At 37.8% G+C, this 14,646-nt stretch overlaps 1 protein-coding gene across 4 annotated transcripts in view; it reads left to right on the plus strand.

Moving 5' to 3' along the window:
- The first annotated feature begins 504 nt into the window (after positions 1-504).
- The window catches only part of LOC18442147 (putative beta-1,3-galactosyltransferase 14), a 30,098-nt gene continuing 15,956 nt past the window's right edge, over positions 505-14,646 (plus strand). For 2 of the 4 annotated variants that reach the window (XR_016055532.1, XM_011627961.3), the window contains exons 1-5: positions 505-1,228; positions 3,965-4,117; positions 4,214-4,296; positions 4,439-4,538; positions 4,719-4,832. Coding sequence is in view for 2 of the 4 variants with exons in the window: in XM_011627961.3 (XP_011626263.1) it covers positions 855-1,228; positions 3,965-4,117; positions 4,214-4,296; positions 4,439-4,538; positions 4,719-4,832 (824 nt within the window). In the remaining 2 variants the exon portion in view is untranslated. Of the gene's footprint in view, positions 1,229-3,964; positions 4,118-4,213; positions 4,297-4,438; positions 4,539-4,718; positions 4,833-6,436; positions 6,643-14,646 lie in introns of all 4 variants that reach the window. The other 2 variants (XR_016055533.1, XM_020672209.2) reach the window with 2 other exon arrangements.

A 14,646-nucleotide genomic window follows, 5' to 3' on the forward strand; every position in this document is an offset into this window, starting at 1 on the left:
CACTTTTAACTATCGAATATAAAATTCAACAACTTAGATATTTCACATGATCTAAAAACAATTATCTAATAAATCGTATATCGTTAATTTGCATAATTTAACATTAAGTGACTAATAGTAATTGTGACGTACTTGGGCTAAAAATGTTTGTACGTTACATAAAAATGTACAATGAAGCCATTTATCTTTGTACACGATATCATGATCATTTCCCCAAATTAAATGTAAAGTTAGATCATGAGAAACTGTCTATGTTCTATAACACACGAACCATTTTGAAATTTAAGGGATTGCGCCGTGAGACAATCCAAAATTAATTTGCGGGAAATAAATCTCCGTTCGTCGCAGCGCGAAGGCGTTTTCAAACTGTGCAGCGTTTAGAAATCTGGCCTCGCTGAAGTTTTCGGTTCGTAGCGGTGCATTTCGGTTTCGCCAACCCCATTGTTTCTCGTCTTCCCTCTGAGACCGAAATGTGTAAATTTTAAAACAGCTCCGAAATTTCGCAGTCGCATGCGTTACCCGCCGTATATGATCTTCAACCACCCTGAGAGCGCTCGCTGATCTCCCCGCCCCCGCCCCCGCCCCCGCCCCCGCCCCTCTCTTTCTGTTCATTTGTCTTAAAGAGCGTATAAATTTGGTACGACCTGCATTAAAGAGCTTGCATTAAAGAGCTTAAATTTCTAGGGTTTATCTGCTATTTTTCACTATTAAAGAATACCAAAAGGAGTTTTCAAGATCTTTTGATGGGCCATGGAGACGTCTTCTCTGCCATAGCACTGACACTCACTGTCCTGCTCTCACTTGAATGGTTTGATAAAAACCCCAATCTCTTCTAGGGTTATGAAGGTCTCAACATGCCTTCTGCTCCCACTTTCAACCGCAAGGTGCTGTACACTCGCAATTCATGGCTTTCAATTATCAGGAGGCCTTCTTTTTCCTTGTTCTGCTTGATCATTGGGTTTACAGGGATTATATTTGGGCTGATTGCCTTGTCGAGACCTATATCAACCTATAAATGCAACAATTTCAGAGTGAAATCTCTCTCTGTTAATTGGGTGGGTCATGATGTCAACGAAGTTTCTAGGGTTGCTGGATCAGAGAATGCAGTGAACTCAAATAGGCATAATGTTATGGGTTTTGTTGGGATCCAGACTGGGTTTGGATCGGTGGAGAGGCGCAAGGCTCTGAGGAGGACATGGATGCCTTCTGATCCAGATAGTCTTCGCAGGTTAATTTTGCTTTTGAATGGAACTTTTGTTTTCTATGATGATATTTCAGGTTCTTATATGCTTTTTTTTGTTTTACTCTGCCTTAAGTTGATATTTCACTGTTTCCTGTTCAAGGATTTGTTAAGGTAGCCAGAATATTTAGATTGTTCGTCAATGGAGTAATTGTGTCGTCTGTATAAAGGATGTTCTGTCTTTGTGATAATGGGTGTCACATTTCATTTCTCTAGCTAATATGCTTATATGTCAGTTGGGTAATGAATCCTTCCACTCTGTTATACAGTCTCTTGCTTTGGCAGCATTACAGGAATTGCCCTTTTTGTTTGTGGAAGTCCTCTTAGCAAAAGCAGATTTTTTCACTTTGGGTTGCAGGAAATGCAACATTGGATTTCGTTTGCAGATATATATATATATATATATATATATATATATATATATATATATATATATATATATATATATATATATATATATATATATATGTTATTAGGTCTACACAGTGTCTCTCTCTCTCACAGTTAGTGTTAAATCCATTAGAAAGACAAAATCACAACATTAAGACTTGGAGGCTATTAATGCAAGGACTATTTCATTGTTACTCTTATAAGATCATGCCTATGTTACTCTTAGATCATGAAGGCATTCCTCATTTCATTTTGCTTTCCAAAGAGTGTTCCGAAGCAGGATTTTGCCCATATGCTTCAAATGAGCTCTTCTTTTATAGTTGCTATCATATCCAAAGAAAAGCTAGGAAGGGGATTGTCCTAATTGGTTAAAAAATCCAATTTTCCCTTTCATTTCTGGGACATTGATGGTGGATTGTATTTTTTTAAAATGCCAATAATGTAGATAGAAGTTATTCGTGCTTAATGAAGTTCTGTTTCCTCAATGGTTAATGTTTAGCTGACGTTTTTGTCATTGGAGGACAAAGTTTATGGCATCAGCATTCATGCTGTTAAATAGGAAGGCATTGATGTAACCTTGTTTGTCTTGGATCATAAGAAATTAGATTCCCACTAAGGTTCCTTCTCAGTCAGAAGCGTGAAGAGTACTATCCAACTTTAATTCCCAGAAAGCTAATGTTTGAAAAACATTGAAACACGAATATGCTCTCTAAAACTGCCAGCATCAACTATGAAAGATATTTGTTGATATCTGTTGATGTCGGTTGATAACCTTTCTAGCTTGTAGTTCCATCGAGTGGACCAGAAGGGATATAAATCTGATGGAGGAATGATTGCAATATGCCCATATCCCATTTGCTTCTCTTTCTCCTGATGCGGTTGATCGATCCATGGCTCAAGCTTACGTACTTCGCTCGCTGGCTTCAACCTTGGACTCAGGCTTCCACTCAGACGTCAGAACGTTCAGGACTTCGGCACGACACTCATGGCTAGGAACTTGACTTCAAGTATCTAAGGGAGGTCTTGACTATGCCAAGGGCAAGAGCCTAAAGCAAAGGCAATGATCCACGTCGAGACCCGTCGAGCGAGCGCAATGCTCTCTAAAACTACTAGCATCAACTATGAAAGATATTTGTTGATGTCGGTTGATAACCTTACTAGCTTGTAGTTCCATGACAATTATTTGCTTGATCTCTGATTCATGCAAGCTTGTGGAATGAAAAGATTTCCTTTGCTAATGAAGGACCATTCATCGACACCACCATAGATGCACATGGATAGTCATTCTCCTCTTTCTTGTGGGATCCTCTTTAGTTTCTCTTCCTTCCTGAACTTTCTCAATTCTTATCTCGCTCCACATTCATCCTCGAGATTTTCATGTCATTAATATCATTTATATAAAAGAGCAAAATCTATTCAAGATCAACTCGACAAGCTCGTCACCTGGACGAGTAGTTATCCTCCTTCCATTATTTTACCCCTTATTTTGTTTCTCTTGAGTCACTTCCATCTGGATAGTTTTGGAGACAATATCACACACTCAAACCTCTTAAGGGTCCTAGAGGATTACTGATTCCCTAGCTGAAAAGAGCACCTGCTAGCACAACCACCTGCCATTGCATGAATGACTGGTAAGAAATGCTGGAAAGCAGGATCCCCTCCAGAAAACAAACATCAACCATGCTTATTCAGTAAAGATGAAAATCTGGAAATGGGCTAGGCTTTCTTCAAAAGAATTCTCCTTCTCTTTTAAGTTCAATGTAACAAGAATCTTACACTTATATGAGCCTTCAATCATTTGATTCACCTCCCTCCAATTATTGAATTGGAGTGATTAGTTCGAAACTAGATGGGAAAGGTGGCGAAAACCTGCTCTTTGCTCCCCTTAATCCTTCATAATCTATTTAGGTGGTACCTTGCCTAGCTCTTAGTTCTGAGAAACATTGAAGAACTTCTAATGGGAAATAGAGAAAGCAAATGCTTGATTTTTATTAGATATTGTCATAAGTGAATTAGTCTGGGGGTTAAATGTTGATGAGTACATGGCTACAGCACTAGGACCTCATCTCAAGTTTTGAGACTTTATAAACAGATCAAATGGTAGGATATTCAAACTTACCCTACTCAGGCAACTATGGCTTGATAGTTTGCTTTATTTCTATCATTTTGAAACAATGATCATTTCATTTTTCTAGTTTTGTAAGGTTGGAGTTCAATTCTTGCTGATGTTTTTTTCCCTCAAAACTTGTGTGTGATGTTAGCATTACAATTTAAGGCTAGCTTTGATATTTCTAATGAAATCTTTTCTCCTTGGGCTCTCAAATGATTGTGCAGATTAGAAGAAGCAACAGGTTTGGCTTTCAGGTTTGTCATTGGAAGGACCAATGATCCAAAGAAAATGTCAGATCTTAGAAAGGAGATTGAAGAATATGATGATTTCTTGCTATTGGATGTTGAGGAGGAATATAGCAAGCTTCCCTATAAAACGTGAGCTTTGGTGTTTCTGATATCAATTCCATATCTGCTACTTCTATTTGGTTATTTAGGAGGAATCCTAACTGTCTTGTTTTCTTGTCCCTTTAGATTGGCATTTTTTAAAGCTGCTTATAGACTCTTCGACTCTGATTTCTATGTTAAAGCTGATGATGACATTTACTTGAGACCAGGTATCCATTCTAAATGATATTGTTGGGCTTGTTTTGTCATTTTAATCTTCTGCGGCATTTGCTCATTTTGTAAGCTTCTATTTGTTTTTCTTGCCTTCATTGAGGTAATTGTAAATTCCAATGTTCTTTCATGTGTCCCTAGATCGCCTTACGTTGCTTTTGGCAAAGGAGAGGACTAACCCTCGTACATACCTTGGATGCATGAAAAAGGGTCCTGTTTTCACTGATCCTAAACTCAAATGGTTGGTATTGATCTTTTGTCTTCAAGTTGTAAAATTTTTCTCTATCTTTTACCTAAAACATCTGGAGTCCTTTTCTTATCCTGATCATAATATGCTATCTCTGCATTGTATTTCTGGTTCATGGAAGCTACACTTTAGCTCAGTCGGAATAATATATTGTAATGTGTACCGTCAATGCAGGTATGAGCCTTTGGCACCTTTGCTTGGGAAGGAGTACTTCTTACATGCCTATGGTCCTATTTATGCTCTTTCTTCTGAAGTAGTTGCCAGCTTGGTTGCTCTAAAAAATGACAGGCGCGTATCTTTTGGGGGCGGGGAGGCTAGAATAAATTTTATTGTACAATCACAGATATACTGCAGATTTTCTCATATTTGTCTCTCACATTTATCTAAAAGTGTGCTTGTGTCACCCATTTGTTCATAACTAATATTCAACTGTTTTCTCTGTCTCAAAAAAATATTCAACTGGTGATTTGAACTAAAAATTCGATTCCCCAAATATTTGATAAAGATGTCCCATACACATTACTTAGATCTTAATGTGCTTTGTTATTTTGAAAGAAATGTTGTCCCTAACCACCTTTGACAAATTAATTCGCGGTTTACTTCATATGATTAAGCAATTGGAGTCTTCATATTATATTAAATGAGATTTTATACACATGCATAATATTTCCAAGTATTGATTTTTGTTAGAGCTAGTTAGTCCTCATGTTGTATTCTCTTAACCTACTCAACATTTTTGGTCAGTTGATGTCCTTGTTTTGCAATATAGTAATTTTTTTGCTTAGGGGTGTTTTTGGTAATTAATAAATAATAAAGTAGAAATTCATAATAGTAACAAAAATGTTCAATGACTATTATGGAGAATGACATCACCGGCATAGGATATGACATCTTGCACAAGACATAATTACTCTCTAACAACCTACGAAATGTCATTCTCTCTTAAAAATATCTATTTTAGTCCTCACTGATGACAAAAAAGGCCATCGCTCATTTTTTTTTTTTTTAAGATGCAAGGGTAATGAGTGTCTAATGAATGTTGAATGGATTGAGGGGATACTCCAAACCTACTTTTTTATGGTGACTAGTATTTTTTGATTTGAAATGTTAATGTATGATATGTACATATATAGGCCTCAAAATGGACACAATGTAATTATTGAATTACAAAAAGTGACCGCATGAATTACTAAGGGAGCTGGGGTTTGGTTCTCCTATCCTTACCACAAACAAGTCTCTTTTCACCCACTCTCTCTTATCTAAAAAATCTGTATAGTGTATATGCATTGGACCCACATCATGTGTGTAAAAGAGACCTCAAAATTTGTACAGTTGCCAAAAATTTCATTGAACAAATGAAGTGCTCCCCATGGGCACCTCTTTTCTTTTGTAGCCCAATAGATCACGCTCTTCGAATCTCCTTCGGCAAAGACCCTAGCGGCTTGGTGTAGCGTATTACCTGCTAGCAAAGTATCACCTCTGGTTCGCTAGAATCATGTGGTCCTGCTGGACCTCAGAAGTGGAGTAGAATGGATCCCTTGTGTGATCTGAAATGTCTCAAATACTTGCCTCCCTATGTTCCACAGAGAAACACCATTGGGGTTTAAGTTTCTAGTGGTTATGGTAGGCGGTTGCCCATTGAAATGGAGTCTTACCCGAAGGATATTACTCTAGAACCTGGGCTATTGTTCTCCATTTAAAGTTCCAGATCTGCAGCGGATATTCCCCAAATTCTTTCCTAGCATTAACCTAGGCGAAATCTGAAGAATTAATCTTATTCTTGAAGTTAAATTCTTTTATTCATTTTCCTTCAAACATCTTCGGTTCTGCTCAGACAGATGACTGTAAGATAGCTGCCGTTTCAATTTTCCACATTGTATGTCCCTTCACAGGTAATGGTGGTGCGAACCACTGTTGAGAACGCTCTTCAACTGAGCCCGAGCAAGCCTAAGGGAGCCCAGTGTGCTGAGTTTAGTGGGCATGTAGGAGCAAGCGGTTAACTGACTCTCTCAGAGTGTAGCTATCCGGAATGGCCAACCCTGATATGTTGCAAGCAGTTTCTTGAGCACAGCCAAGCACAATAATCTATGTGGGACTGGTATGTGCCTTACTTCCCTAACCATCTCTGGGTGTTTCTGAGATTAGTGAAGTACTTGAAGGACTTGACGAATTTCTCATTGAAAGTAGGATTTTATCCTCCCCACTCCTAAGCAAGTAAGCTTGCCACAAACAACTCAGTGATGATGATAGCTAGCTGATCTCTGAGTCTGAGTTCCTTCTAAATTTTGGGCGCCCGATCTTCTCACCATCCAGCTCTTCTACATAATCTGAGATGGCTGTATTCCGTTTTGTGGCAATCTCTACTACGTAGGGGAAGTGCCTTTCTTGCGGTTCACTGCCCAACTACAAGATTATAGCAGAATCAAAATCTTGTCTTATCTTGAATCTAATGCCATTAATATGGAATTTGCTCCAGAGACCTAGAGACCCTATGGAATTTGCTCGGAGGGATAGCAAGCCAACTGAAATCATCCGAATCAGATTTGTGTGTGAATACTAGTCAGTGTTCAGGATCATTTTTCTGTATTCTGTATGTCCTGAATGTATTTGAATAATTTCATGCAATGGTTTCATGGTAATATAATGAAACTGTACCTTTAAAAACCATACGAAGCATTTGTTTGAATCCAACTTCTATACATACACTCTTTTCATCCCCACAAACAATTTAAAAAAAAAAGATTAAAAAAGCAATCTGAAAGTGTTCTTTCGCCATAATGAATGTAAGCCGTCCATTTGATGGGACTTGGCCTGGGGTGGATTTTTTTACCCCAAATTTTGTAGATGGCCTTGTCATCATCATATGAATAATTTCAATAATTTTACCCCAAATTGTAAAATGTAGAATCCTTTTTTGTTTTAATATTGTATTTATACATGCATTTCAAACATTTTATAATAATTAGGACACACAATTATGCAACACAATTACGCAAAGATATATTTATTAAAAATCGTTCAAAAAAATGTTTGCGGCATTATGAGGAATATCAAGGTGGATTATGACTTCATACTGAGAAACTTTAGTTCTGGAATGATCTAGTTTTCCTAATATGGATTGATCAGCTCATTGAAAATCTGTTTGCTCTGGTCACATTTGTGATTAGCCTTTAGGGTAGTGTTACACAGACTGAATGCGTGTCTGGTGTTTGACATCTGTCACTGATTTGAGCACTTCATCTTCAACTTCTGAGACACAGATTGACACGGCCATACGTTATTTAACATAAATTTTTTCTAAATAATGAAAAATTACAATGGTGTAAAAATATGACAATTTATCCGAAAAACCAAAATTTTATAGAACATAATGAATTATACAAGTATTTATTTTAATACGGGGTTTCTAAAATCTGAATCTCAGGTGGCAATTCACACTCTCTCTTTCCTTGCAACCTTTATTCTGCAACTCTTAACTTGCAAACCTTAACCAATCTTAAATGCAAATTGCTCTATCTTTTTCTGCACATCTTAAATCTGCATTTACAAGTAGCAAACCTAATCAATCCCCATTCAAACCCACTTGAGCCTTGTTTTTTTTGTACAGTATTTTATCTGCCACTCAAGCACAAAACTTCAATGATCTTTATCCACAGTAGTAGTCTATACAAAAGCCTTAACTGATCCGTATTGAAACTGCTCAATCATTAGATCATCCTTACATGACCTTTATTTGTGTAACTTCAATCAATGAGCCAAACTAAACCTCATTTAAATGGCTCAATCCGAAACATCATTGTTTAAGACTCTCATCATCCACAATCAGACCCTGCTTATCTACTATCTCAGGCGACAAGTCCTAGCTGAGTTTTACCAGAACTTCTTCTCATAAGAAACCATACCTATTGCCTATCTATGGTGTTTTTCCAAAACTCATAGGCCCATTGAACTTTTTTAAATGACATGCTTTTTAAAACTATACTGTCATTCTGAGTTTTTTAAATGGCTATATGGAAGTAGATTCAAAATGCTTAAATGCATAGGCGACATGATCCTCCAATGTATTGAGACCCAATTTTAGTAACTCAATATTTTGGATTATGCAACAGTCCTGTGTTGGGCAGCGTTGATATGCGACAATAGAGTGAAAATGGAATGTCTGTGCAACAGTCCTGTTTTAATCATTTGTTTGTAGGTGGATATTTTTGTTGTTTTTCTAATCCTCTCATTCTTTTATGGATTCTATTTCCAACCTCCTTTCAAAGGCACTTAGGTCACATCTAACATTCTTCATACACAAAATGCTTCTTCTGCATTTCTGCATGTGAACTGTTTTTCCAACTTAATGATTTAGATTTAATGGATGGTGGATGGGGCAAATTACTTTTTGTGCTGGCTTGTTTTAGAAGCTTTTATTTTGTAAGAGCTATCGGTTTACATTGGTTGATTTGTGTCGTATAAGTTAGTGTTCTAAAAAATAATTTTTGTCACAAACTTTGATTGCTTGATCTCCAAATTTCCACCTCTGAGATGTTTTCTAATGTTAAAATCTTCTAGAACACCCTTTAATTCCTATGAAAATCACAAAATTCTAGTTTTTTGAGGTTTTTTGCTCTCTAAAATGTGCTCTAATGGGCTTTAGGTTTCAAATGAACCTAAAAACCACCATTTAATTTTCAAAAAGAACCCAAAAATGCCCTCAACGAGGGGCATTTCCGTCCATGTGCCCTAGCGCCTAGGCAGCCGCCCCGGGGCAGACCGCCTATTTTGGCTGCCTAGGCCAGGGCAAGGTGCTTAGACCCTCTGGATCGCCTAGGCAGCCGTTTAGGCACTGGGCGGTCCGTCATTTAGAACACTGGTATTAGACAAGGAGGGAGATTAATATTAAAACCTTTAGTTTATTAATGGATTACTATTTTACCACTCCTGGTAATTAAAAAAAATTGTACATAGTAATTTTGAAAAATATGCTTTCTCGCAAGGAGATGCCTTTTCCTAGTTTGTTCTTTAACTTTCTTTTTTTTCCTGATAAATTTGTTCTTTGACTTCAGTTACACATGCAGCTGTTGCATTTATGGCTCATATTATATGTATTTGTCCTAACTTTTGATTTTCCTTTCTTTGTTCCCTACGTTACATGGATGCTTTTGTTTGGGTGCTTCCCTGTGTCAGACATGTATTTACATGCATACTGACATTAATTCTTCCACAATCCTCATCTTGGGTACTAGCCATTTGTTCTATCAGTTTAGAGATTTGATCTTCTGTTTTCTTTTGAGTAGACACATATGAACTATGTAAAATATCTATTGAACTTTAAAAATATCTATGGATTCAACCACGGTGCAATTGATTTTTCCTTACTGATCATGAAATGGCATATTAGTAAAACATGCCTAGATCTGGTTCTCTTTGTAATATGGTTGTGCCTCTTTTTCATGGCATGAGGAACCTATGCCCCATGCCCATGTCTGACATCCACAGTCCATGTAAGAAGCTTTTTCCCATTAGGAAGATCATGAATTTTGAGGCAAATTGCATCTAGAAACTTGCTGACCAGGGTGTGTTTGGCATCATCTTCTTTGTTAAACCGGTCATTTTGGGATTTGTTAATAACTGATTTTTTAAGTTGTCACTAAGGGACTTTCTTGGGTTTAGAATTAAGTCAAGGGTTGTAATGTTTGGTGTGGAAATAATTAATTTAATGTGTGAGAGTTTCCATTTGTCAGAAGTCAAGGGTGTGCAGTGTTCTAAAAAACGCACCACCCAACGCCTAGGTGCCCAAAGGCTATGGCACACATCTAGACCTGCGCTGCCCTCTTTGGGCATCAGTTCCTGGGTGCCCTCCCAGGCAGCCTAGGTGGGCACCCAACTCCCCGTCTTGGGCAGGTGCATATGGCCTGCGCTTTTTCCATGGAAAGAGAAAGCCCCTAGCGGCAATTCGGGTTTTTTTGATACTTGAAATTGGGGGTATTCTGAACACCCAAAGTGAAAAACTCAAACCCAAACCTAAAAAGAACCCAAAATCGATTGACTTTGCCATTGTTTTAAAAAACGGTCCGTCTGGCGTCCGCCTAGGCGGCCTGGACCAAAATATCGCACGCCCAGACCCAGGCGGCCCTACACGGGCGGATGTACTTGGGCGGGTGCTCAGGCAGGCTAGGTGGGCACCCAAGCGGGTGCCCAAGGATGTCGGTTTTTTTTTTTAAAAAAAAAAAAACCCAAAAGGGAAAATGGGGTAATTTGGATCCTCAAAAAGGTTTAACTAGGTTATCAGGGTTATGTTCAACCCCCAAAGTTAAAGGAAAAATTCCATAAACCCTTAATCTCTTAGCTTTACTTGTTTATGAGAATCAAAAGTATTTTTTGTGGTTTGAAGAAGCTTCCTAAACCTTTTCACTTATTATGAAATATGGAGAGTTGGAGACTATTACTAATACATATCCTATTAGACTTCTAAATTTTGTATGGTTTGAATTTTGAAATTTTGAACAAGTTTATTCTCAACATGCGATATGTCATATGTTTGTATATAAAAAAATATGTTACAATACTTTCAAATGTGATAAATTCTAAAATTAACAAAAAATATATATAAACTACATATCTATATAACTTGTACAGCAAAGCGCCAAGGTTCTGGGTGCCCGCCTAGGTGCCTGCCTGGGTGCCGGGTGCCAAGCCGGCCGCCTAGGGGCCGCCTAGCTTTTTTTGAAACCTTTGACTTTGCAAATATCTTTGAATCAAAGAAAAATTATAAAGTTTTAAGAAGCATCCACAAGCTTACCCTTTCTTATTGAATTATTTTTAAAGTGCTGGTGAGGGCATTAAGAGACTTTTGGGGTGAGTTTGAGCTTGATCGACATCAAAACATCGAAGAATAGAGATTGAGCGAGAAGGTTAGTTTACAATATATATCAAAGATTCCTTTAATTTGAGCTGTCTTCCTCGGGGTCTACTAGGAGCGGGGATTTGGGATGGACGTATTATATTTACCCCAATAAAAATGACAAAAACAAAATAACGTGCAACTTTTATGGATGAGTTTCAAATGCCAGAATAAATAGGTTCAAAAACATCTTGCTAGTATTAGAAAGGGTATTGCTCCATGTAAAAAAGTTCCCAAACTTATGAAAAAGATTATTTAGTGCATAAAGCTGAAAAAAAAATAAGAGTAACAAAGGAGAAGGATATAGTAGAACTGAAGGTGGGGTTTTTTTGATGATGATGATGAAGGAAATGAGGAGGTGGGCAGGTGGCAATCTCCTATAGTTCTAGGAGGGTTTTTGGGTCTAGGAGGCCTCGTGTAAAAGGGGCCATCGATGCTCTTTGTACACCTAACCCCGAGGCTGCAGTTGAGAAGGTGAAAGGAAAAGGGAAGAAGCAAGTGATATTAGAAGATATGTACAAGAAGGGAGATAGAGGTAGGGTAATTCAATAAATTGCTCGCTGTTTTTATCAGGTGGGCATTTCTTTTAATGCTGCTTTCTTAAGTAGCTTCCATCCAATGTTGCAAGCAATTGGCCAATATGTTCCAGGGTTGAAAGGCCTAACACCATATGGGCTTTCACAACCACAATTGAAGAAAGAGGTGGAACACACTAAGGAGTACCTCAAGTCCTATAAGCATGGTTGGGCACAATTTGGGGTGTCCATAATGACTGATTCATGGAGTGACAAAAGGAGGAATATGAAGGACTTGTTGTGAATTCTCCCTTAGGTACAATATTTTTGAGATCTATTGATGCTTATGAAGATGTTCATGATGGGCATTACATATTCTTTTTTATAGATAAGGGCATTGAAGAGGTTGGGAAGGAGCATGTAATTCAAGTCATCAGAGATAACGCTGCTCCTAATTTTTCTGCAGCTCATTTGCTTCACCAGAAGAGGCCTTGTATATTTTGGACACCTTGCACTGCACTTGAGGCTCTTGGCTACATTCTTAGTGTAAAAGGGACATTTTCTAAGGATAAGGAGGTCACAATTTTAATATACAGCCACACCATTACTTAGCATGATGTGCATGTTCACAAAAAAGGAGCTACTGAGGGCCAAGGTCACTAGATGTGCTATTGCTTACTTGAGTCTGAAGAGCATATATAATGAGAGGATCCCAGTGAGATCTATGTTCACTTCAAAAGATTGGAGCAGGTGCAAGTGGTCTAGAGATCCCAAAGGAAAGAGGGCCCATGATATTATTCTCTCTAAGGTTTTTTGACATGGCGTAAAGTACTCGCTAGATCAAGGTCTTCTGCTTGGCTGATGATGGCAAGCCTTCTATGGTCTTTATATATGACAACTGAGAGTTTGGCCAATAATGAGGCCAAGTGTGGCCCAATTTGGGAGATTATAGATGAAAAGTGGGATAGGCAGCTTCATAGACTATTGCATTTAGCTTGGTACTATTTGAACCAAAGTTTTTTAATGCTGACCTTTATATTGAGAGGAAAGATATACGTATGGATAGATTTAGTGAGGGATAGGTAGCTTCATAGACCAATGCATTTAGCTTGGTACTATTTGGACCAAAGTTTTTTAATGTGAGGAAGGATATACGTATGGATGAATTTAGTGAGTGCCTTGAGATACTTGTTCCTGAGCCAGAAATCCGACATAAGATATCTATTGAGGAACTCATTTTGTATAAGTGTGCATTGAAGTCGTTAGGAAAAGAAATTGCGGTGAGACGAAGGACCAAGTGAGATTTAGGTAAGATATTTTATTTGAAAATTTTCTTTTAAGTTCTTGATGACTAATGTTGTATTTTAAATTCACTAAAATTCTTTATGTTAAGGTTAAATTAATTATAGAGATTGCACCCAATTTGCAGCCTAATGGTGGAGCCAACATGAGAGTAGTCCTCCGGAAGATGACTGTCTATGTCTTGAGTTAACCACCTAGCTCAGTTGTCAGTGAAATTGGATCTATGTCTTGAGTTAACCAACTAGCTCAGTTGTCAGTGAAATTGGAGTTCCTTTGAGATGGTATGCTTAGTTCCTTTCTTATTTAGAAGTTTATTCTTCTATTATAGAGGATATAAACTTGTAAAACCATTTTAATTATACTTTTACGATTCTACTTTAATTCTCTCTAAGTCCAAATTTAATAATCTAGGTGGTCACGTAGTAGTAGTACTCATGCATTTTTTCATAGAGGTGAATATAAAGAGAAGGAATAGGCTTGAGCAAAGGAGCCTCAATGACTTGGTATTTGTTAGAGGGAATTAGAGGCTTAAGGAAAAGTTCAATCAGCCAAAGAGGGATCCCATTGCTTCAAAGGACAAAGAGAATGCTCTTGAGTGGTTGGTTGGAGACCCTAAGATTGAAGAGGTCTTCCCTTGGGAGAGTTTGACTTGGGATATGGTTGAAGAGGCTTCGGGTCCGGCTTTTGATCTTAGGAGGGCCACTCTAGCAACAACTGCTATTGATACTTCATGAAGGGTGAGGGAGATGGAGGAGGAGGTAGATTCAGAAGAAACTAAAGAAGATGAGCAATATGTTGAAGACAATGATGATTGCGATGGTGATGGTGTCGATTTAGATGGCGGTCCAAGCGATGGTGAAGATTCTAACTGATAATTATTGAAGAATCGAAGATCTTTTCTCTCTTCTTTTGTATTTCATCGTATATCTTATATTGCATCTTTGTAATGATCTTATTGGAGACTTGGAGTTCATTTGACTATGTCTACATGTGTAACTGTGCATTGTGATTGTATGACATGTATGCCACTATGGAGTATGGATTGAAGAGATGGAAACTAAAATGCTAAACTAAATTTTCAATGATTTGAAGTTTTGAATGTGTTTCAACATTTAGGTGTATGTATATGCCTAAAAAAGGTTAGTTAAACATGCAAAAAAATACAAAATTTGCACAAATGTCTCCATATATATGTGTATGGGCAGCACATATATTTCATATATCTGAAATTGTTTTTCACCTCAAGGCGTTTGAGGTTCTGGGCGCCCGCCCCTAGGCACTGAGCACTGGATGTCAGGCTGGCAGCCTTGTTTTTTCTGAAATGTTAATGGTGTGTAGTTTCAATGCATGGGAAATTGGCTTCATGCATGGAAAACTTGGGGAATGGGAAATTGTT

This window comes from Amborella trichopoda, chromosome 1, assembly GCF_054954075.1.
Source record: "Amborella trichopoda isolate Santa Cruz 75 chromosome 1, AtrichopodaSantaCruz75HAP2 v2.0, whole genome shotgun sequence".
Classification (NCBI taxonomy): Eukaryota; Viridiplantae; Streptophyta; class Magnoliopsida; order Amborellales; family Amborellaceae; genus Amborella; species Amborella trichopoda.